General features: G+C 39.9%; 1 protein-coding gene across 1 annotated transcript in view; it reads left to right on the top strand.

Annotated features, from left to right (window-relative positions):
* zgc:172182 (coiled-coil domain-containing protein 89) overlaps positions 1 to 20,762 on the top strand; it is a 31,043-nt gene extending 10,281 nt beyond the window's left edge. Inside the window, exons 2-7 of the mRNA XM_060827751.1 lie at positions 1,351 to 1,823; positions 2,599 to 2,729; positions 3,202 to 3,338; positions 4,266 to 4,342; positions 12,661 to 12,760; positions 20,676 to 20,762. Coding sequence (XP_060683734.1) covers positions 1,351 to 1,823; positions 2,599 to 2,729; positions 3,202 to 3,338; positions 4,266 to 4,342; positions 12,661 to 12,760; positions 20,676 to 20,762 — 1,005 coding nt within the window. The remainder of the gene's footprint in view (positions 1 to 1,350; positions 1,824 to 2,598; positions 2,730 to 3,201; positions 3,339 to 4,265; positions 4,343 to 12,660; positions 12,761 to 20,675) is intronic.
* Positions 20,763 to 25,057: the final 4,295 nt, after the last annotated feature.

Here is a 25,057-nt window from a genome sequence, read left to right as displayed (position 1 = left end):
AATCTATCACAGCCTTAAATATATGCTATTACTCTGCCCCCATAGTTCTGTGTGGTAAGGAGTTCCAAAGACAGTCAACCCTCAAAGAAAAAAAAAATCTTCATCTCAATTTTAATTTGGCATGTCTTTATTGTGAGGCTGTCCCATCTTCCTAGCATTTACGTTGTCAAGTCCCTTAAGGATTCTGTATGTTTCAATGACATCATCTTTCATTTTTCTAAACTCCATTGAACATCAGACCAGAGGTCATCCTAGTGAAACTTCTTTGAACTGCTTCCACTGAATTTGATCTTTCCTTAAATAAGGGGACCAGACTTCTCAATATTCCAGAAGTAATCTCACCAGCATTTTGCACAGTTGCTGTAAAACTACCCTCTTAAAATAAGGATCAACAATACATTAGCCTTTCTGATTACCCACTACACCTCTATGATAGCTTTTTGTGTTTAATGCACAAGTACCCCCAGGTCCCTTGAGTTGCATCTACTTGTACTTTTTCTCTATTTAAATAATGCTGTTCTTTGGTTCTCCCTTCCAAAATGAACAGCATCACAATTTTTCTATATTATATCCCATTTGCTAACATTTTACCCACTTACTTAATCTATCAATAAATCTCTGTAAAATTTATCTCTCTCAGACTTGCCTTTCCATCTACTTTTATATCATCTGCAAATTTGGCTACAGTACAATTCCTCCAATTCGCTAATATATACTTAAACTTTTGCGGTCTCAACACTTCTTAGGTTTCATAGGTTCTTAGGTAACAAAGGCATGAAACTCAGGTCAGAAAGTGGGAATTATGTGGTGTGTAACTCACTTTCTGTCTCCCCAGTGCTTGTCCACCATCTACAAGGTCCAAGTCAGCACTTCTTAGGTTTTACCTTCTTAACTGTAACCTTTACAACCAAGAAGTACAGGGTAACAGATACATGGGGAGCACCACTGCCTGCAAGTTCTCTTCTAACCACACATTTTCCTAACTTGTAATTATATTGCTACTTCTTCACTATAGCTGAGCCAAAATCCTAGGAGTCCCTACCAAACAGCACTGTGGGTTACCTACACCACATGGACTGACAGCAGTTTGAGAAGGTAGCTCATGGACACTTTCTCAATGCTAATTATGGATGACTAGCAATTGCTGGCCTAGCAATGACACCCAATGAATGTTCTTTTTAAATCAGAGATTATTAACAGAAAGTACTAATTTGAGTTCAATTCTCTAAAATGACAATTTTTAGCTGGCGGTAGGAACCGTGTGACCAGTGGGGCTATTGTGACAGTATTATAGCATTTTAAAAATGTAACGTTTAATATGAAACATTCAGGTCTTTTTGTATTGTTTAGGAAATTGATACGGTGCAAGTTACCTTAGAGAAACTACGTGGACTCTCTCAAGATGACAAAACAGAAAATGCCTTGTTACGATCTAGAATAGATGAACAGTCACAGCTCATCTGCATCCTAAAGCGTCGAGCAGATGAATTTTTACTGCGTTGCCAAGCTTTGGAAACAATTAATACTGAGCTGGAGAACCAGCACAAGGACCTCAAGCAGCAATTAGAGAACCAACTAAAGCAGTCAACTCAGCTAGAGGCACGATTCATGGACCTGGCATTCAATCACCAAGAAATTATCAAATTCAAGGATGAATATAAGAGTCAGAATGCGGAGCTAAGAAAGCAAAATGAAAAACTCCGGAGAGAGAATGAAAGTATCTTCTGTAAAGCCCTGGGACAGAAAGATGATGAAATATTGAAGCTCTCTAATGAGTTGGGAAATTGTTTAAAGCAATGCAGGGCACTCGAACAGGAATGCAAGTAAGCAATAAGAATGATAATTTCAGAATGTGACATGGGTTAATAATTTAAGCATAAATAATTAATCTGTTGTTACAATCTCACTTTAAAATTAACATTATATCAGCGTGGATTTAATTTAATTTTAAAAGAATGCTGTATTTCAAATGCTCATCAGGTACACCACTAAATGCCTACCCAAGTGACTTTGTTGGTTTTTTCCAGAGTGCACATGAAATTCCAGCTCTTATCTGGGTAACTGTCTCTACTTTTTCAAAATAGCCTTCTGGCCACCTTGTACTTTTTGACTAATTGCGTGGATTGTACCCTCCCACTGATTAGATCCTAGAACTTAAAGGAATGAGTTCATGCAGAAAGCATGCTTAAAGCATGCAGAAAGTTTGTCTACTCTGATCTTTACTTTCTCATATATAGGAACATGGGATTGAAGGTAATTGTGCAAGATTACAAGAGGTTTGGACAAATTGGATTCAATTCAGTCATTTAATATTAACAGAATCTAAGAACAATGAACACATTTATAAATTAAGGACAACAAATAAAAACTAGGAAATGCAGGAACAAACCTTTTTATGAAGGAGGACAAAGTATGTAGAACATGAATTACTATGAATTTCAGGCTGTTGACCATGCATACATTCAGGGTTATCCAAACTGTGGATGGGTGTCTGACTTGATTTTCTTCTGACTGAACTCTTACTGTTCAGTCTTGTTATATTTTGGATAGTTCATTCAAAACTAATAATTAGATTATGTTGTTGCTCCTGTATTTCAGTGAGGTAACACTGAATTTACAAAGAAAAGAAAATGAGTTCTTGCAGCAGAAAACAAGCACAGAGAAATTTTATCTGAATGAAGTGCAATCATTAAGAGCAAAGCTGAAAGAATCAGAGGATCAATGCAATGGTATGTATTCAAAGGTATATGCAATATTAATATTCTACACAATTTCAAATTCTCAGAATAAGTCTGAACAAATGTTTCATAATACCAGGAATATGCATACTAAATTTAAGAAAGAATTTAAATGTTAGTAAACTTTTCATGTAACCTTTTCTTGTATTTACCAAGGTTTACAGATTCAGAGTTCCTAAATTTTGAAGCCTTTGACTGGTTTGTGTAAGTGTCAGTGCACATACACTATTCTGACTTTGAATAGCCACCTTAATTAAAGTAATTTTATTGATATAGTTTTAGGTAGAATTGAACAAAGTTTTAATATGACTATTATCAAAAAAGCGTTTTTTAATACTTTTCCATTGGGACTACTCCGTTATGAAGAGCATACTTGAAGTTACAGACATATGTCAAGGTAAAAGTATGACTTGATACATTGATATTTGTACCTTTGTTAATTGGAAATGTGGGCTGTTTTAAGTGGCTGAACTGAAGCAGAAAGAAGCTGAAGAAAACAGATGTCATGAAGAAACAGAACTACTTCATAAATTGCATGAACTGTCCAAGGAGAAGGAAGAACTGCTGACACTTTCTATGCAACGAGGGAAAATAATACAGGTTAATTTGAATATATAAGAGAATATCAATTCAAATTACAGAAAAAAGTAGCTTCTAATATATATTAACAATTCCTAATTTATTCCTCATACTTGAGAAACAAACAGTTTAAATTGGATGCTGCCTGACCTGCTGCGCTTATCCAGCAACACATTTTTCAGCTCTGATCCCCAGCATCTGCAGTCCTCACTTTCTCCTAGCTTACATTGTTTACATTGTTAAAACATTTCCATTTATTTAATGCCATGTAAAATTGCGATTGGTCAGAGGGTGTAGCCTTTTATACAATGGATCCATTAAGCTCTGCACTTGTCAGTTCTATGCCCAAAGATAAAAATATTTGAATCAGCACCATACCTCATCCTGCTGTTCTCCCTCACTCCGATTAACAGGATGTCTTTTGCCTCAACAGTCATCTCTGAGGTATCTCAATATTTTCCTAACAGAATTATTTAGATTCCTCTGCTGGTCTCCTGGGCAAGTTGTTTTTTTTTGCGTTCATAGCCATCAAAAAGAATGATTACTTTTCTCTTTGTAGAACTCTGTCATCTAGGTGCCCAGGATAGCCTCTTTCCTTATTCCTTTCACACTCAATGAATTATTTTTATCTTTTTCTTTTTCCAAGCACATAAGGCATTTCTCTTAATATTCCCATTCTATTATTCCATTTCTCTTGTTTACTGGGGTGCAGTGCTCTTGTAGTTCAGTCATCAGAGATGTATTCCTGTCCACACACATAGTAAGGGTAGCTTTGTTCGTACAGCCAACTGTTCTCAAACCTCTTCAGGCTAAGCTCAGATGGGATATGAAATTCAGTATACTTCAGAAGAGATTCTTGCTGATCTTGTGATATTTGTGGATATATCTTGGGACTTTGTTATTAGAAGAAATCTGATTTCTGTATTATTGTGATGTACCGAAACATAGGACAAAGAAAAGGATGTTCTGCAACTGGAGGAGAAATTAAGATTGACAGAAAAAGCAAGAAAGAAAGCAGAAGATCGGTAGGAAATAGAAAATAACTAATATACTGTAATGTTGAATAACATTAGGTTTTCTGAACTTCTGTGAGATCTAACACAGGTTTACAGATTGCTGTTTTTATTTTTTCCTGTGTATGCATTTTCAAAGGCAGACATTGATTAAATAGTTAATATTTTGTATCTATAAATGTACAGTAATACAAACTTAATAGTATTTCAGATAATTACATTAGAGAGCATGATCATTCAGGTGCTGTAACATCTAAGTATTCCTGCCCCCTTCTATCTATCTGTCCTTTAAGAACATCATTTTGTGAATGATGTTGTTTTAAAGGGCTCCAAAGAGGCTAACATTGGCCTCAGCTTTTCCAATAAAAATTAGAGGCTTAGCTTTCATTGCTTTGACTCATAATTTCTATATCTTTTACATCTTACATCAAGAAACACTATTAGTCTACACAATGAAGGGAATCCTTTATCTTCTTTTGGGCAGGAAAGTGGATCAGGGAATATTGAGCATAATTATAGGGTATTAAAAAATGGAAAAAAGGTCATTCAACCCATCATGTGTACTCTGCCTCTTTCAAAGATCTATTCAAGTAGTTGTACACTCCAACTCTTTTCCATAACCCTTCAAGCATTTATGCAATTGCCCTTTGCAATGTTCTTGATTATGCGTCCGCCGCTATTCAGCCTGACCTTTAGATATCAGAATAAGTCAATATATGGTTTTTCTTCCCCTTGTGATGTCTCTGGCTCTTTTTTTAAATTACTTATCCTCTGATTACTTATCCATCTGCCATTATAAACAGTTTCTTCATATTTATCAAAACTGTTCATGTTTTGAATATTTCTATATCTTTTCTTAATCTTTTTAGCTTTGAGAACAATTCCACCTTCTCCAAACTTTTGATATAACTGAAAATCTTGCATACCATCTTAGTAAATCTCATAGGCATTGAAGGCTTTGATATCTTTCCTAAATTGTAGTGACCAGAATTGCACACAATATCTCAGCTTGAAGTTGAAATAGGATTTTATTGAAATCTAACATATTGCCTTTGCACTCAATGTTCTAACAATGGCTTATAATAGTCTTCTCAACTTGTCTTGCTTCCTCAAGTGATGTATGTATGCACATGCCCATGTTTCTTTATTCCTGTGTGCTTTACAAATTTAACATTTCATGCATATTGCCTTACTTCATTCTTCCCACTTAAATAAATGACTTCATGGATTTTTGTGCTAAATTTACTTACAACTAAAGTGGTCAAGAAGGTATGCTTGCCTTCATCAGCTGGGCATCGAATGTAAAAGTTGGCGGGTTATGTTTCAGCTGTATTAAACATTAGTTCGGCTGCCTTTGGAATAGTGCTTGCAATTCTGGTCGCCACACTACCAAAAGTACGTGAATGTTTTAGAGAGGGTGCAGACAAGGTTTACCGTGATGTTGCTTGGACTGGAGGGTTTTAGTTATGAGGAGAAGTTGGATAAACCCCAATTGCTTTCTCTGGAAATACTGATGGACAACCCGATAGAGATCTACAAAATTATGAGAGGCATAGGTAGGGTGTATAGTCAGAGGCTTTTTCCCCGGGTGAAAAGGTCAACTATGAGAGGCACAGGTTCAAGTTAGGAGGGGGAAGATTTAGGGGAGAAGTCCAGGGAAAGTTTTTGACACAGAGAATGGGTGCCTGGAATGCACTGCTAGTGGAGGTGGTGGAAGCAGGCATGTCAGGAATGCTTAAGGCATATATTTATAGACACATGAATGTGAGGCGAACAGAGGGATAGAAACCACATGTGGGGAATAAGTACTGGATCTGAATAAGGTTTAGGAATCAGCACAGGTTTTGTGGGCTGAATGGCCTGATCCTGTGCTATGTTGTTTAACATGTCTGACCACTATTTGTCTATTTAGTACATTTTTCAAGTTTTGAGTAATCAGTAGAGTTTAATAATAAGCCTTGGATGTCTAAGTCCATGTAATAAATATGTATCATTAAGATTGAGAAAATATGCAGGCTGTGATTATTTATGCCTTGCCAATCAAATTATGATTATCTTGGATGTAGAATGAGAAGAACCTTTCTTCTGTAGAAGAAGGATTTAAAAATGTAGATTAAATTAGAATGTAGATCAGAAAGTTTCACTGATCTTTTCATAAATATTTCAAGGTGCTGTGAAGTGCTGCAAGAACAGGAAATTGGGGTTTGGCTGAATTACCCTTTTGCAATCAGCACAGACACTTTGGGCTAAGGCAAAACAGTCTTTCAAAACCCACTTCAGAAAACTCATAATCCTATTAAGTGGTGAAAAAACTGTCAAATTGCCTGTCTCTCAGGAAGGGGGCATAAGTCCTTGAATTGAGTCCACCTACTATTTTAAAGCCTGCCTAATATGAGTTTGTCCTGTGTTTGTTGAGGAAATCCGGCTCATTAAGTCTGTTTTTCTCTGCAGGAATGCTGTCTGAAATGTTGATCATTTCTGACATATTTTGGTTTTTATTTCTGATTTCTAGCAGTTTTGCATTGTATTAGTTCTCAAACAATAGGCATAAGAGCATTGTGGTGGAATTGTTCAATTAAACGTATTGAAACAAGACCTCTTGTATATAATTTACAAACTACTGGAAGACTTCAACCATCCAAATTATTTTGGAGATTCTCCAACATTTCATCTTGTCTAACATTGTAAAAATATTTTTGTTGAAAACTTTTTCTTTACAAGATTATAAAGTTACAAAAATATGAAAATATAACATTATAACAACAAAAACAACAATAAACAATAAATCAACTACTATACTACTCTAAAAAGAAATCAAAACTACACTTATTACAAAACCATAAATTTTAAAAAATGCCACTCAGTGCAACAAGACAATAGCTCTCATCCTTCAAAAGCATCAATTATTAAACCCAAATTTGTTTGAAATTCTTCCTCTCAAGGTATTAGAATTATTAAACCAAAACATCATGAGTAGACAAAAGCCCTAATCAAAATGGCTGACAGATCTACTTCAAATAATTCAAAAAAGGCTGCCATGTCTTATAAAAGTTGTCCATTTTCTGGTGCATCGTATTTGTGAAGAAGTCCAAAGGAATGTGTTCCGTAATTGACTTATGCCACCCCGACAGACCCGGGGGTTCTCAGACACCCAGCACACCAAAATGTTCTTTCTCGCACAAAACGTGAGAAGGTTAAAAAGCTTTAAGTGTAATATGCCATCTCAGCTACCTTCAATTGTGCCTCAAGGAGACACTGCTGCTCTTCCTTCTGTTGCTTCTGATTGGCTGAATATGAGATAATTATCCCTCTAGCATAGGCCTCAGCAGTCTCCCAAAGAATGGATGGATTACTAGCTGTACCCACCTTGGTGGCCAAAAATGCTTTGAATTCCCTAGAAAAGTACTCAATGAACTTGCTGTCCTTGAGGATGAAGGGATCCATTTGCCAGTATGGCGAGCCAATTGCATTACCCTTAATCTTGACCGCTAAATGTGTTGCTGTGTGATCAGAGATGGCAATATTCCCAATTGAACAGGATGCCACCAAATCTAAAAAAAGGGCTATGGGAGTTAAAAAAAAAAATCAATCCTTGTATGGCACTTAAGAGGGTTGGGAAAGCATGTAAAGTCTCTGCCCGTAGGGTGGAGACATCTCCAAATGTCTACTAACCCCAATTGTATACATAAATCACCCAACTGTTTAGATTGTGAAGAAAGCTTTTTTGGTGGGTGGGCAGGGAGGTTGCATTGGACATTCTATCCAGCACAGGGTCCACAAAGCATATAAACTTGCCCCCTACAATAATATGCCGCGACACAAAGGCCATCAGCTTAGATCTTGCATCAACCTCCAAACATTTAAGGGGATGGGCCGGAGGACAGTAGACGTTCAAAATACCATACCATGTATTAGGGCCTTAAGGATAACAAACCCACAATCCTCATCTTTAACATAATCTGTTAAATTAAATGGAAGGTTCTTCTGGAAGAATATGGCCACTCTCCTGCTCTTAGTGTTAAAGGACAAGGAAATTACTCAATTAAACCCACCCTGCTGTAACTTTGTGTTCCGCGAAATTAAGGCGAGTCTCCTGCAACAGAGCAACATCCACCCTTTTCTTTTAAGGCTCAACAACATCATCTTCCTTTTAACTGGCGAATGGATCCCTGTAATATTCCAGGTGCACCATTTAAGAACACTGCTAGCCATGATCCTTTACCTTTAACATGCCAAGAGGAAGAATTTGACTTACAATACGCTGAGCATATACAAAAGAAGAGTCATGGAGTCTATTTACAAAAAGACAAAAAACAAAACTTACTACGAAACACAAAAGACATTTAATAGGGACTCTACCCCCTGCCCATAGAGAGTACATACACCTCCACCCCCACTCCAGCATGAATCGCACCCCAAACCCAAGCAATAGAAGGAAACAAACAGTGAGCACTCTGCCCACCACCAACTACGTATCAACATTAATCCAAATCGGAGAAAAAAAACCAACAACACCAAGAAAAGAGTAACATTACAGGAAATAAAGCAAAAAAACCCATTATTGTCCATGTCCATAAATCCATCCAAATTATTTTAAAGTGTCCAAGATGTTTTTCACTTGTTGCGAGAAGTCAAATGACCGCACAGTCTTCTCGTGAGTAATACGAAGCACCACTGAGTATCTCACTGAATATTGAATATCAAGGTACCTTAGTTTTCTCTTGACCACTTCAAATGATTTCCTTTCAAGGATCACTGCTGCAGAACAGTCCTGGAAAAACATTAAATCAGGTAGTTATGGTAGGGGATTTTAACTTTCCAAACATCGACTGGGACTGCCATGTTAAAGGTTTAGATGGAGATGATTTCTTAAATGTGTACAAGACAATTTTCTGATTCAGTATGTGGACGTACTGACTAGAGAAGGTGCAAAACTAGACCCACTCTTGGGAATTAAGGCAGTGCAGGTGACTGAGGTGTCAGTTGGGGAGCACTTTGGGACCAGTGACCATAATTCTATTCATTTTAAAATAGTGATGGAAAAGGATAGACCAGATCTAAAAGTTGAAGTTCTAAAATTAGAGAAAGGCCAATTTTGATGGTATTAGGCAAGAACTTTCTAAAGCTGATGGAGGCAGATGTTCGCAGGTAAAAGGACGGCTGGAAAATGGGAAGCCTTCAGAAGTGAGATAACAAGAATCCAGAGAAAGTATATTCCTGTCAGGGTGAAAGGGAAGGCTGGTAGGTATAGGGAATGCTGGATGACTTAAGAAATTGAGGGTTTGGTTAAGAAAAAGATGGAAGCGTATGTCAGGTATAGACAGGATAGATTGAGTGAATCCTTAGAAGAGTATAAAAAAAGTAGGAATATACTTAAGAGGGAAATCAGGAAGGCAAAATGGTGACATAAGATAGCTTTGGCAAATAAAATTAAGGAGAATTCACAGGGTTTTTACAAATATATTAAGGACAAAAGGGTAACTAGGGAGAGAATAGGGCCCCTCCAAGATCAGCAAGGTGGCCTTTGTGTGGAACCACAGAAAATGGGGAAGATACTAAGTGAATATTTTGCATCAGTATTTACTGTGGAAAAGGATATTGAAGATATAGACTGTCGGGAAATAGATGGTGACATCTTGCAAAATGTCCAGATTACAGAGAAGGAAGTGCTGGATGTCTTAAAACGGTTAAAAGTGGATAAATCCCCAGGACCTGATCAGGTGTACTCGAGACCTCGGTGAGAAGCTAGAGAAGTGATTGCTAGGCCTCTTGCTGAGATATTTGTATCATCGATAGTCACAGGTGGGATGCCGGAAGACTGGAGGTTGGCAAACGTGGTGCCACTGTTTAAGAAGGGCGGTAAAGACAAGCCAGGGAACTATAGACTGACCTTGGTGGTGGGCAAGTTGTTGGAGGGAATCCTGAGGGACAGGTTGTACTTGTATTTGAAAAGGCAAGACTGATTCGGGATAGTCAACACCACTTTGTGCATGTCTCACAAACTTGATTCGAGTTTTTTGAAGAAGTAACAAAGAAGATTGATGAGGGCAGGGCAGTAGATGTGATCTATATGGACTTCAGTAAGGCGTTCGACAAGGTTCCCAATGGGAGACTGATTAGCAAGGTTAGATCTCACGGAATACAGGGAGAACTAACCATTTGGATACAGAACTGGCTCAAAGGTGGAAGACAGAGGGTGGTGGTGGAGGGTTGTTTTTCAGACTGGTGGCCTGTCTGGTCACCAGTCTGAAAAACAAGGATCGGTGCTGGACCCTCTACCTTTTGACATTTACATAAATGATTTGGATGCGAGCGTAAGAGGTACAGTTAGTAAGTTTGCAGATGACACCAAAATTGGAGGTGTAGTGGATAGCGAAGAGGGTTACCTCAGATTTCAACAGGGTCTTGACCAGATGGGCCAATGGGCTGAGAAGTGGCAGATCAAGTTTAATTCAGATGAATGCAAGGTACTGCATTTTGGGAAAGCAAATCTTAGCAGGACTTATACACTTCATAGTAAGGTCCTAGAGAGTGTTGCTGAACAAAGAGACCTTGGAGTGCAGGTTCATAGCTCCTTGAAAGTTGAGTCGCAGGTAGATAGGATAGTGAAGAAGACATTGGTATGCTTTCCTTTATTGGTCAGATATTGAGTACAGGAGTTGGGAGGTCATGTTGTGGCTGTACAGGTCATTGGTTAGGCCACTGTTGGAATATTGCGTGCAATTCTGGTTCTCCTTCCTCTCGGAAAGATGTTGTAAAACTTGAAAGGGTTCAGAAAAGATTTACAAGGATGTTGCCAGGGTTGGAGGATCGGAGCTACAGGGAGAGGCTGAACAGGCTGGGGCTGTTTTCCCTGGAGCGTCGGAGGCTGAGGGGTGACCTTATAGAGGTTTACAAAATTATGAGGGACATGGATAGGATAAATAGACAAAGTCTTTTCCTTGGGGTTGGAGAGTCCAGAACTAGAGGGCATAGGTTTAAGGTGTGAGGGGAAAGATATAAAAGAGACCTAAGGGGCAACGTTTTCACAAAGGGTAGTACGTGTATGGAATGAGCTGCCAGAGGATGTGATGGAGGCTGGTACAATTGCATCATTTAAGAGACATTTGGATGTGTATATGAATAGGAAGGGTTTGGAGGGATATGGCTGGGTGCTGGCAGGTGGGACTAGATTGGGTTGGGATATCTGGTCACATGGACAGGTTGGACCGAAGGGTCTGTTTCCATGCTGTACGTATCTATGAGTCTATTATCTTAGTTCCCTGATAGGTCAAGGCCTGTGGGTCTTTCCCCAACCTCTAGAAGATTTCATGACACTCTGATTGTCCCTGTAGCATTGAAATTGTACCAGGATCAGGCGGGGGTGCCGATCCAGGCCAGATCTGCGCACCACAACCCGGTGAGCTCTGTTAACATTCACCGAGTCCGCCTTGGCATCCCAACCAAAAAACTGTGTCAGCCAGTCTTCAAAAAAGCTTACTGGCTGTCCACCTTCCACTCCCTTTGGCAGCCCAACATCCTGGATATTCTTCCTCCTACCTCTGTTTTCCAAATCGTCACCCTGTTCAGTCAAGGCCCAAACAAGACTACTCAGATCGCCAGCAGTTTGGAACCCCTGTATTACATATTTAAAATAGTCAACTTATAAACTTAATTTTCAAACAAAAGGATTTGGAGTTATTTGACAATTGAGATCAACCAAGAAAAGCAAAAATGTAATAAAGTAAGAAAAATGTGGAAGAAAAACCTATTTATTGTGAGATCCAACTACGTCTTAACTGAAGCTTTTATAAAATTAATATTTTGTTGTGAAGCTATTATATTTAAATATACTTCCCATTTGTTTTGAATTTGATTAATACAAAATGAGAAACTGCAGGTGATCAGTTCTGTGAATGCAACCAATAATATTGAAATCACAGCTGCTATAAAAGTACATCATTTTCTGACTGTAAGTTCCCTGAATGTCATCACCAGGTTGCTTTCGTATAGCTCTCACAAAGTAATTCAATTCTACAGCAAAGTGGTCATCGACCTGGGAGGTTTTCTCAATCTTTTGTGTAGTTACTATGCAACTTGTTGATTAATTAGGAGATAGTAGAAATGTTTTACCATCAAAGTAAAATTAAAAATTGTTAAGCATAAAAAGAAAATGACATGCAACTAATTTAGTAGGGGTTGCTTATCCATCATACAATTATGTTATGTGTGTAAAACAATTCTTGACCATAAAATACATCATTGCTTTGAATGATTGTTTTCAAATCATTTGGGCAGTAATAACTGTATTTCTGTTACATGTTTCATTGAGCAAGTGCTTTGTATTTCAGGTTTCAATATGAAGCTGCAGTGGTAAATTCAAATGTAAAAGTCAAGGAGTTACAGCAACAGTACCAGAAATCTCAAGAGGCTTATGCTGACTTGGAAAGGGTACAGTAAACTTTGGCTATAAATCTGCATAACACTTTCTTATGTTTTCATTACTTGTACTGTCACATATCATGCATTATTCTTGAAAGAGTTAAACTTCCTGGTCAAATATAGAGATAACTATCTCTCCGACAAACCACTTAAAGAGAAAAGAGTAAGCAAACTACTACTTTAACCAGAAACGTGCCTGTCTTTCAAACTTAGGAAAGTGCATTTCCAATATCATTTCTAATGTAAAAAATATTTTAAGATGTTAGAGAATAACATTTGTACATTGCTTCAAATATACCAATATTTCACATACATATAAAATAAAGCCAGACGTAGGCCATTTGGCCCTTCAAGCCTGTTCCATTATTCAATAAGATCACGAGTGATGTGTTTATATTCTAAATTCCCATCTATCTTCTGATAATCTTTGATTCCCTTGCCTAAGAAGAATCTATTTACTGCCTTAAAAGTATTCAATGACCCCACCTCCTCTAAGTTGGTGAGGCAGAAAGTTCCAAAGTTGTACAACTCTCTGAAAGAAAGCAGTTTCCCTAATCTCTGTCCTAAAAGGATGACCTGTAATTTTCAAACAGCATCCCCTAGTTTTGGACTCACCCACAAATGAAAACATTCTTTCCACATCTCCCTTGTCAAGCCCATTCGGGACCTCTTAATTTTCAATTAAATCATCAGTCATTCTTCCAACAACAAGCCCGGGTATCAATCTAGCAAACTTTCTCTGAATTTCTTCCAATGGATTAGCATCCTTCTAGAAATGCAGAGACTGAAATTGCATAAAATATTCAAGATATGATGTCACTGATACCTTATGTAATTGCAGCACAACATCCTTACTTTTATGTTCAAATCTGGTCAATATTCCAGATGCCTTCTCAATCACGTGCAGAACCTGCATAGTAACATTTTATGATACAGATTTCTCTGCATGTCAGAAATTTGCACTCATTCGCTGATTTGAATAATATTCTGTATTTAATTCATCCTGCCAAAGTGAACTACTTAGACATTTTCTCATTTTACTCCATCTCGTAGAGTTTTGCCCACTAATTCAACCTATCTTGATTTACATCCTTGTCTAATCATCTTCACAACATCCTTTCCTATGTTTTATGTTGTGGTACAATGTTTTTCATTATTCACTCATGAGGTGGGTGCATTGCTGACCAGGTGAGCACTTACATACCCTTGTGAAATTGCTTTTTTAAACCGCTATAGTCTGCATGCTGTAGGTAGACCCACCATTAGGGAAAGAACTCCAAAATTTTGACTCACCTATACATTGAAGAAGCAATAGTCTATTTTCTGGCTTGGAATGGAACTTGCAGGTGTGGTATTCCCACATATCTGCTGTCTTTATCCTTCCAGATGAAAGTGTGCATTTGAAAATTGCTGGCTGAGGAGTCGTGGTGAAATTCTGTAGTGCAGCTTATAGATGGCACAGTCTTGGTGGTGGAGGAAGAGCATATATGTAGATGTGATACCAGTCAACCAGGCTGCTTTGTCCTGATTTCAAGTTTCTTATGTGTTCTTGGAGCTGCACTCATTCAGGCTGGTTGGTGAAGGCGATTCCATTAACTTTTGATTTGTGCCTTGGTGGACAAGCTTTGTTCAGTCTGGAGGTCAGTTTGCTGTACAGGATCTCTAATCTTTTACATCAAAAAATAAACTGTATTTATTTCAATACAAGGGGCCTAATGGGGAAGGCAGATGAACTCAGGGCATGGTTAGGAACATGGGACTGGGATATCATAGCAATTACAGAAACATGGCTCAGGGATGGGCAGGACTGGCAGATTAATGTTCCAGGATACAAATGCTATAGGAAGGATAGAAAGGGAGGCAAGAGAGGAGGGGGAGTGGTGTTCTTGATAAGGGATAGCACTACAGCTGTGCTAAGGGAGGATATTTCTGGAAATACATCCAGGGAAGTGATTTGGGTGGTACTGAGAAATAAGAAAGGGATGATCACCTTACTGGGATTGTATTATAGACCCCCCAATAGTCAGAGAGAAATTGAGAAACAAACTTGTAAGGAGATCTCAGCTATCTGTAAGAATAATAGGATGGTTATTGTAGGGGATTTTAACTTTCCAAACATCGACTGGGACTGCCATAGTGTTAAGGGTTTAGTTGAAGAGGAATTTGTTTAGTGTGTACAAGACAATTTTCTGATTCAGTATGTGGACGTACCTACTAGAGAAGGTGCAAAACTTGACCTAACCTTGGAAAGTAAGGCAGGGCAGGTGACTGAGGTATCAATGGGGGAGCACTTTGGGGCCAGCGTGCATCGTGGGTTGGTACCTGGGACTTCGATGTTGTGGCCATTACAGAGACGTGGGTAGAACAGGGACAGGAATGGCTGTTGCAGGTTCCAGGGTTTAAATGTTTAGTAGGGTCAGAGATGGGGGTAAAAGAGGGGGAGATGTGGCATTGCTTGTCAAGGATAGTATTACAGCGGTGGAAAGGACGATGGAGGAAGACTTGCCATCTGAGGTAGTTTGAGCTGAGGTTAGAAATAGGAAAGGTGAGGTCACCCTGTTAGGAGTTTTCTACAGGCTTCCTAATAGTCCGAGAGAAGTAGAGGAAAGTATTGCGAGGATGATTCAGGAGAAGAGTGAAAGTAGCAGGGTGGTTGTTATGGGGGACTTTAACTTCCCAGATATTGACTGGGAAAGCTATAGCTCGAGTTCGTTAGATGGGTCGGTGTTTGTCCAATGTGTGCAGGAGGGTTTCCTGACACAATATGTAGACAGGCCAACAAGAGGTGAGGCTATACTGGATTTGGTTCTAGGTAATGAACCAGGCCAGGTGTTAGACTTGGAGGTAGGTGAGCACTTCGGGGACAGTGACCACAACTCGGTGACGTTTACTCTAGTGATGGAGAGGGATAAGTGTGCACTGTAGGGCAAGAGTTATAGCTGGGGGCAGGGAAATTATGATGCGGTGAGGCATGACTTAGGATGCGTGGATTGGAAAAATAGGCTTCAAGGGAAGAACACAAATGATATGTGGAGATTGTTCAAGGAACAGCTAATGGGTGTCCTTGATAAGTATGTACCAGTCAGGCAGGGAGTAAAGGGTCTTGTGAGGGAGCCATGGTTTAATAAGGAATTGGAATCCCTTGTGAAAGGGAAGACGGCGGCCTATGTAAAAATGAGGCGAGAAGGTTCAGTTGGGGCGATTGAGAGTTATAAGGTAGCCAGGAAGGATCTAAAGAGAGAGCTAAGAGCAGCGAGAAGGGGACATGAAAAGTCCTTAGTTGGTAGGATTAGGGAAAACCCAAAGGCTTTCTATAGGTATGTCAGGAATAAAAGGATGACTATGGTAGGTATCGGTCCAGTCAAGGATAGTAGTGGGAAGTTGTGCGTGGAGACGGAGGAGATTGGAGAGACACTAAATCAATACTTTTCGTCAGTATTCACTCAGGAACAGGACACTGTTGCTGATGTGAATATTGAGTCACAAGTGATTAGGATGGATGGCCTTGAGGTATGTAGGGAAGAGATCTGGGGAATACTAGAAAGAATGAAAATAGATAAGTCCCCTGGGCCTGATGGTATTTATCCTAGGATCCTCTGGGAAGCTAAGGAGGAGATAGTGGAGCCATTGGCCTTGATTTTTATGTCGTCGTTGTCTTCGGGAATAGTGCCAGAAGACTGGAGGATAGCAAATGTGGTCCCCTTGTTCAAGAAGGGGAGTAGGGATAGCCCTAGTAACTATAGGCCAGTGAGTCTCACTTCTGTTGTGGGCAAAGTCTTAGAGAGAATTGTAAGGGATAGGATTTATGAACATCTGGATAGGAATAACGTGATCAAGGATAGTCAGCATGGTTTTGTGAAGGGCAGGTCGTGCCTCACAAACCTTATTGAGTTATTTGAGAAGGTGACCAAGGAAGTGGACGAGGGTAAAGCAGTAGATGTGGTATATATGGATTTTAGCAGGGCGTTCGATAAGGTACCCCATGGCAGGCTAATGCAAAAACTACGGAGGTATGGCATTGAGGGTGAATTAGAGGTTTGGATTAGGAATTGGCTGGCTGGAAGGAGACAGAGGGTAGTAGTTGATGGTATAGGTTCATCTTGGAGTGCAGTTACTAGCGGTGTTCCACAAGGATCTGTTTTGGGACCATTGCTGTTTGTCATTTTTATAAATGACCTAGAGGAAGGGCTTGAAGGCTGGGTGAGCAAGTTTGCGGATGACACGAAAGTCGGTGGAGTTGTGGACAGCGAAGAAGGATGTGGCAGGTTACAGCGGGATATAGATAAGTTGCAGAGCTGGGCAGAAAGGTGGCAAATGGAGTTCAATGTAGTAAGTGTGAAGTCATTCACTTTGGTAGGAGTAATAAGAAGATGGATTACTGGGCTAATGGCAGGCTACTTGGTAGTGTGGATGAGCAGAGGGATCTTGGTGTCCATGTACACAGATCTCTGAAAGTTGCCATCCAGGTAAATAGTGCTGTGAAGAAGGCATATGGTGTACTGGGTTTTATTGGTAGAGGAATTGAGTTCCGGAGTCCTGAGGTCATGTTGCAGTTGTATAAGACTCTGGTGCGGCCTCATCTGGAGTATTGTGTGCAGTTTTGGTCGCCATACTATAGGAAGGATGTGGAGGCATTGGAACGAATGCAGAGGAGGTTTCATATGAGGAAAGGCTGAGGCACTTGGGGCTGTTCTCATTGGAGAAAAGAAGGTTTAGGGGAGATTTGATAGAGGTGTACAAGATGATTAGGGGTTTAGATAGGGTTGACAGTGAGAACCTTTTTCCGTTAATGGAGTCAGGGGACACAGCTTTAAATTAAGGGGTGGTAGGTATAGGACAGATGTTAGGGGTAGATTCTTTACTCAGCGGGTTGTGAGTTCATGGAATGCCCTGCCAGTAGCAGTGGTGGACTCTCCCTCTTTATGGTCATTTAAGCGGGCATTGGATAAGCATATGGAGGTTATTGGGCTAGTGTAGGTTAGGTAGGCTTCGGTCGGCGCAACATCGAGGGCCAAAGGGCCTGTACTGCGCTGTATTTTTCTATGTTCTATGTTCTATAATTCTATTAGTTTTAAAATAGTGATGGTAAAGGATAGACCAGGTCTAAAAGTTGAAGTTCTATATTGGAGGATGGCTAATTTTGATGGTATTAGGCAAGAACTTTCAAAAGCTGATTGAGGGCAGATGTTCGCAGGTAAAGAGAGGGATGGAAAGTGGGAAGCCTTCAAAAATTAGAAAATGAGAGTCCAGAGACAATATATTCCTGTTAGGGTGAAAGGGAAGGCTGTTAGGTATAGGGAATGTTGGATGACTAAGGAAATTGAGGGTTTGGTTAAGAAAAAGAAGGAAGTATATGTCAGGTATAGACAGGATGGATCGAATGAATCCTTAGGAGAGTAAAAAGGCAGTAGGAGATTACATAAGAGGGAAATCAGGAGGGCAAAAAGGGGACATGAGACAGCTGTGGCAAATAGAGTTAAGGAGAATCCAAAGGGTTTTTACAAATACATTAAGGACAAAAGGGTAACTAGGGAAAGAATAACACCCATCAAAGATCAGCAAGGCGCAGAAGATGGGGGAGATACTACACAAGTATTTTGCATTAATGTTTCCTGTGGAAAAGGACATGGCAAGTATAGAATGTAGGGAAATAGATGGTGACATCTTGAAAAATGTTCATATTACAGAGGAGGAAGTGCTGGATGTCTTGAAACACACAAAAATGGATAAATCCCCAGGGCCTGATCAGGTATACCCTAGAACTCTGTGGGAAGCTAGGGAAGTGATTGCTGGGCCTCTTGCCGAGATATTTGTGTCATTGATAGTTACAAGTGAAGTGCTGGAAGGCTTGAGGTTGGCAAACGTGGTGCCGCTGTTTAAGAAGCGTGGTAAGGACAAGCCAGGGATCCATAAACCAGTGAGCCTGACGTCAGTGGTGGGCAAGGTGTGGAGGGAATCCTGAGGGACAGGATGTACATGTATTTGGAAAGGCAAGGACTGATTAGGGATAGTCAACAGGGCTTTGTGGGAAATCATGTCTGACAAACTCGATTGAGTTTTTTGAAGTAACAAAGAGGATTGATGAGGGCAGTACGGTGGACGTGATCTATATTGACTTTAGTAAGGCATTCAACAAGGTTTCCCATGGGAGACTGGTTAACAAGGTTAGATCTTGTGGAATATAGGGAGAACTAGCTATCTGGAAACAGAACTGGCTCAAAGGTAGAAGATGGAGGGTGGTGGTGGAGGATTGTTTTTCAGACTGGAGGCCTGTGACCAGTGGAGTGCCACAAGGATCGGTGCTGGGTCCTCGGCTTTTTGTCATTCATATAAATACCTTGGATGTGAGCATAAAGGGTATAGTTAGTAAGTTTGCAAATGACACCAAAATTGGAGGTGTAGTGGACAACATAGAAAGTTACCTCTGATTACAACAGGATCTTGATCAGATGGGCCAATCGGCTGAGAGGTGGCAGGTGGAGTTTAATTAGATAAATGTGAGGTGCTGCATTTTGGGAAAGCAAATCTTAGCAGGACTTACACACTTAATGTAAGATCCTAGGGAGTGTTGCTGAACAAAGAGACCTTAGGGTGCAGGTTCATATCTCCTTGAAAGTGGAGTCGCCGGTAGATAGGATAGTGAAGAAGGCGTTTGGTATGCTTTCCTTTATTGGTCAGAATATTGAGTACAGGAGTTGGAAGATCATGTTGCGGCTGTACAGGACATTGGTTAGGCCATTGTTGGAATATTGTGTGCAATTCTGGTCTCCTTCCTATTGGAAGGATGTTGTGAAACTTGAAAGGGTTCAGAAAAGATTTACAAAGATGTTGCTAGGATTGGAGGATTTGATCTATAGGTTGAATAGACTAGGGCTGTTTTCCCTGGAGCGTCGGAGGCTGAGGGGTGACCTTAGAGGTTTATAAAGTTATGTGGGGCATGGATAGGATAAATAGACAAAGTCTCTTCCCTGAAATGGGGGAGTCCAGAACTAGAGGGCATAGTTTTAGGGTGAGAGGGGAAAGATATAAAAGAGACTTAAGGGGCAATGTTTTCACCCTGGTACGAGTATGGAATGAGCTGCCAGTGGAAATGGTGGAGGCTCGTACAATTACAACATTTAAAAGGCATCTGGATGGGTATATGAATAGGAAGGGTTTGGAGGATATGGGCCAGGTGCTGGCAGGTGGGACTAGATTGGGTTGAGATATCTCGTCGGCATGGACGAGTTGGACTGAAAGATCTGTTTCCATGCTGTGTATGTCTATGACTCTAATAGCCACAGTTGGGTAGAACAGTCAGAGGGAGATGTTTTGTGCTGTCCATCATTTGTCTCATTCCCCTGTGAGGTGAGGATCCTGAGTCTGACAACCCAAGCAGGGTCAAGACTGATAATGGAGGCTATCCTTGACATTCTGTACCAGAAAACCCTGAGTAAAGGCTTGATCTTGATGACTGAGACCTACTGCCAGCAATAACAAACGTCCTGGCATTGTGTCTCTGTTAAATAGTATGGCAAGACAGCAGTCCTGTAAGCATTATCTCTGGCTAAGTGGCCAAAATGCAAAAAGGAATGACAATGTAAGGTGTAGTTGTAGCAAGCATCCAGGTAATCTTAGAGTGAATTCATGCTTTTGGAGCAGTTGAAGAGCCTGGAGATGTAACATGGTCCCAATAATGAACAGGATGCATTTTCCTGAGCAGAGTGTAGTTGCTGCAGCAATTACAATGTTATTTGCCAATGCAGCATTAAAATGCAGAAACATCCTGTAAGTGATCAGAAATGTGTCATACAGGTTCTTAGATGCTGGCACATTTAGATGCAATGAATGAGTTGTTTGAGAGAGACAGACTGGTGTCCATGTAAATGTTTCAAGCATAGACATCATTTGGAACAAGTAGTATTCACAACTTTTCTTTTAATAGGAATTTGAAGCTTTCAAAAAGCACAGCAATGACCTGCTAACTAAAGAAAAGGAAGTGAATGAAAAAATACGTCATCTGATTGAGTGATGTCAGATTTCTACAAATGTATTTTACTTCATGTTTAGCAATAAGTTGACTGTCTTTATTGACTTGCAACAAGAACAATTTTAGTGACCTACTTTTGAAATAGTGCACCTTCTCCATGCAAATATTATACATTACAGGTAAAACCCAGTTTTGGGGTTTTGTTGTTAAGATGCTGACTTCCCTATTTTTGTGCTGTAACCAATCTTATGGTCTCCCTTACTACTTTACTGCAGAAAACTATAGCAACAGAAAAAATAAATACGAAAAATATGTTGTAAGCTCAGGGAGTCTCAGTCTAAAACTGGAGTGTAAGAATTTTCAATCAGAAAATAAACTATTATTTGAATGATAAAATTATTATTTTTCATTGTTAATCCTGTTGATTTAAAAGCAAGTATTCAAATTGCTGTTTGTTTTAACATTGTTTTTTAAGGGCAGGAAACAAATAGTGCCATGCATCTGCAACTTGACTGTAATACAAATTGCATATAAAAATTTCTAATAAGACAGGTTTTATGAATTTACCATCTGTTTGTTTTATCTACATAGAATATTGCATCCTGAGAAATGTATTTTTTTTCATATTTCTATCTACAATAACACTTTTGTATTCAATTATCTGAATAAAATCTGATAAAAGCAGGCTCTATTAAACACAAGCTATGCCAGTTAGCTGCTTCGCAGAATGGCAGTTCTGGTAAAGTAAAACAATAGAAAATAAATTCTGTGTTGTGGCATGTTTTGTTTTGTGAAATTACATAGTCCCTAAACAGGGTACTTTTGCCAATAGCTGAAATATTACCAAAATATGAAACAAAATCAAAAAAAAGTGCTAGAAAACCTATGCAGAAATTCCTGAGGTGCTTGCAATTTTTGAGAAGATTTGTAGCTCAGGTTGTAAGTTTGCTCACTGAGCTGGTAGATTTTTCTCCGAAGTTTCATCACCATAATAGGTAACATCATCAGTGAGCCTCCGATGAAGCGCTGGTGTTCTGTCCAGCTTTCTATTTATGGGTCTTGGTCTAAAGTGGTGGATGATATCACTTCCGGTTCTTTTACTGAGAGATTGGTAAATAGGGTTCAAATTGGTGTTTGTTAATGGAATTCCGGTTTGAGTGCCAGGCCTCTAGGAATTCCCGTGCGTGCCTTTGTGTAGCCTGTCCCAGGATGGGTGTATTGTCCTAATTGAACTAGTGTCCCTTTTCATGTAGGGATACTAGTGACGGTCGTTTATGTCTTGGCTGGTTTCCTGCCCGTGTGTCTTTTGTAATGTTTGTTGCAGTCCTTGCAGAGTATTTTGTATATGATGTTCATTCTGCTGGTTGTTTGTACAGGGTCCTTTAGATTCATCAAGAGCTGTTTCACTGTGGCCGTAGGTATGTTGGCTACCATGATGCCAAGTGACTGAAGTATAAGTCTGGTCGTAATCTCCAAGATGGCTTTAATGTATAGTCGTGTGGCTAGAATGTCTGGGCATGCTGTGTTGCCTTGTTTAGTTTTATTGTGTAAGATTCGGCAGACTGTGTTTATCAGGTACCCATTGTTCTTGAATACATTATATAGGTGCTGTGGCTTGTTTAAATAATGTCCTGATGCAGCTCGGTTTGTGGGTGTTGAGAGATGATTGCTCTTGTAGTTCAGTATCTGGTCTGTGTGTGTTGCTTTCCTGTGGACGTTGGTCTGCAGCTCTCCAGTGGCTTTTCCTTCTACTATGAACCTTATACCAGTAAGGATATTGTTTATGTTTGTGGGTTTCTCCTTTGTCATCACAAAATGGAACGGATTAGGTGTCATCTGTGTAACTGCTTCTGCCAAGAATTCTGATTTAGTGATCCCTTAGGTGTCCTGTTGATTTGTTTGAAGGTTTTGTCATTGAAGGTGAAGTGGTTAGTGACATACAGTAGTACCAACACCAAGCAGAAATAAAGAAGTGAACACCCTCAACACGAAGGGAAAGCCTTGGAAGGTGACAAATATTGTAATCCTACCGCAGACCAAGGGCATATAACCATCATCCTGAACAGAACAATACATTGAAAACATACTACTTGCAAATACCAACACCCACCAACAAATGGCAACTGACCTGACTCCACAGCAAGAAAACCATATTACAGCAGCACTGAGGAAACTCCACAAGACATTACGAACGACATCCACACACAACAAAATTAACAAGAATTAAACCTGAAGGATCCAACACACACTGTTTCTATGGATTACCAATGGTACACAAACTTGCCGCCCCGCCCCGCCCCCGCCCCACCCCCCCCCCGCGGGGTTAGGATAATTGTGCAACATCTTGCCAGAGTATGGGATCAGAAGTTATTTTTAAGCTTAATTTTTATGGCAATATGAATTCTTATCTATATTCAGGCAGATACATTATGCATTAAAATATTATGCAGTGAAAAATTTGAGCAATGAGCTAATAGAATGGCTTACCATTCTATTTCCTTCCCATTCTACCCAGACTAAACTTATCCATGGAACTTTACAAATTCAGCAGTAGTGTCACTTTCAAATAGGTCATATAATCTTACTTTGATTGTGTACTTTAATCAGTCAATATGCTTAGGCCAAATAGTACTGATTCTCTAAGTATCAATGGTGCATCAGGTTGTAAGGATGAACAGTGATAAAGCAGCTTGTCTGAGGAGATTGAAACTTTGAAAGAATAAAATCTGGATAAATTTTAAACTGAATATTCATTCTTCAACATACTAAAAAGTGGAAGGTTACTGGGTTATTATAGGCCATTCCCAGGTCTCTAGGATCACTGGAGTGGGAAAGAAACAATCATTTGCATCACATCACTTTTGGCAATACTATTGAATTAATGTATTATCATATGATTTCCCCCAACCAGTGATGAACCATACAAGCAGTTGTCTACCAAAGTGCCCAATGAAAACTTAGCATATTTGACATGCTGTCATGACACATCAAGTTAAATTCCAGCCATCTCTCCTTGGCTGTGTGGGCTTTCTCCTAGCTGCTTCTTAAACTTGAGGAATATATTCAATCCAAAAGACTTTGCATTTGTGCAAGTCTGAAGTTCATTGACAGCCCCTAATGTAGAATTAAGACATAGCTTAAGAAATGAGGATTGTAGCTGCTGGAGATCAGCAATGAAGTGTTGCACTGGAAAAGCACGGCCAGTCAGGCAACATCGGAGGAGCGGGGGAAAACAACAACATTTTGGACAAAAGCCCTTCATCAAGAAAGAGACTTGTGGAACAGGGGGCTGATAGAAATTTGTGGGGGTGGGGGAAGAAACTTGGGAATGCAAAGGTAGATGAAGTGGAGTGAGTGATAAGTCACAGAATGTGGAGCAGATAGATGGAAAGGAAGATGGACAGGTCAAGGTGGCAGTGCCAAGTTGGGACTGGGATAAGGGAGGGGTAGAGAGGAAAACTAGTGAAATCCACATTGTGGTTGGAAAGTCCATAAAAGATGAAGTGTTCTTCCTCCATGTGTTGGAGGAGAGGGTTTGGCAATGGAGGTGGCCCAGAACTTGCATGTCCTTGGTAGAGAGGAAAGGGGAATGAAATGTTCTGCCATAAGGTGGCAAGATTAGTTAGTACAGGTATCCCAGAGATGTTCTGAAACAAATCTGCAAGTTGGCATCCCATCTGCCCGAAGTAGAGGAGACCATCCTCTTCTAGTTTAAAGATAGTCAGATGTACAGCACAGAAACAGACCCTTTGGTCCAACTCATCCATGGTGACTGGATGTCCAAACCCAATCTAGCTCCACCTGCCAGCACTTGGCCCATATCCCCCCCAAATGTTTCATTCATATACTCATCCAGATGCCTTTTAAGTGTTGCAATTGTACTAGCCTCCACTACTTCCTCTGGCAAGTCATTTCATACATGTACCACACAAAACGTTGCACCTTAGGTCTCATCTTTCCCTATACCCTAAACCTACACCCTCTAATTCTAGACTTCTCACTCACCCCCCCCCCCCCCCCCCCAGAAAAGACTTTTCCTATTTATCCTATCTATGCCCCTCTTGATCTTATAAAACTTCTATAAAGTCAGCCCTAGCTGATTCAGCCTCTCCTTATAGCTGAAATCCTCCAACCCTGGCAACATTCTTGTAAATCTTTTTTGAACCCTTGAGTTTCAACTTTGATAGGAGGGAGCCCAGAATTGCATGCAGTTTTCCTAAAACAGCCTAACCACCGTCCTGTACAGCTGCAACATGACCTCCCAACACATACTCAATACTGACCAATAAAAGGAAAGCATACAGAAACACCTTCACTATCCTATCTACCTGTGACTC

Source organism: Hemiscyllium ocellatum, chromosome 7 (assembly GCF_020745735.1).
Source record: "Hemiscyllium ocellatum isolate sHemOce1 chromosome 7, sHemOce1.pat.X.cur, whole genome shotgun sequence".
In the NCBI taxonomy this organism is placed as follows: domain Eukaryota; kingdom Metazoa; phylum Chordata; class Chondrichthyes; order Orectolobiformes; family Hemiscylliidae; genus Hemiscyllium; species Hemiscyllium ocellatum.
The sequence above is the reverse complement of the archived record's forward strand: the minus strand, read 5'-3'. Positions and strand labels throughout refer to the sequence as shown.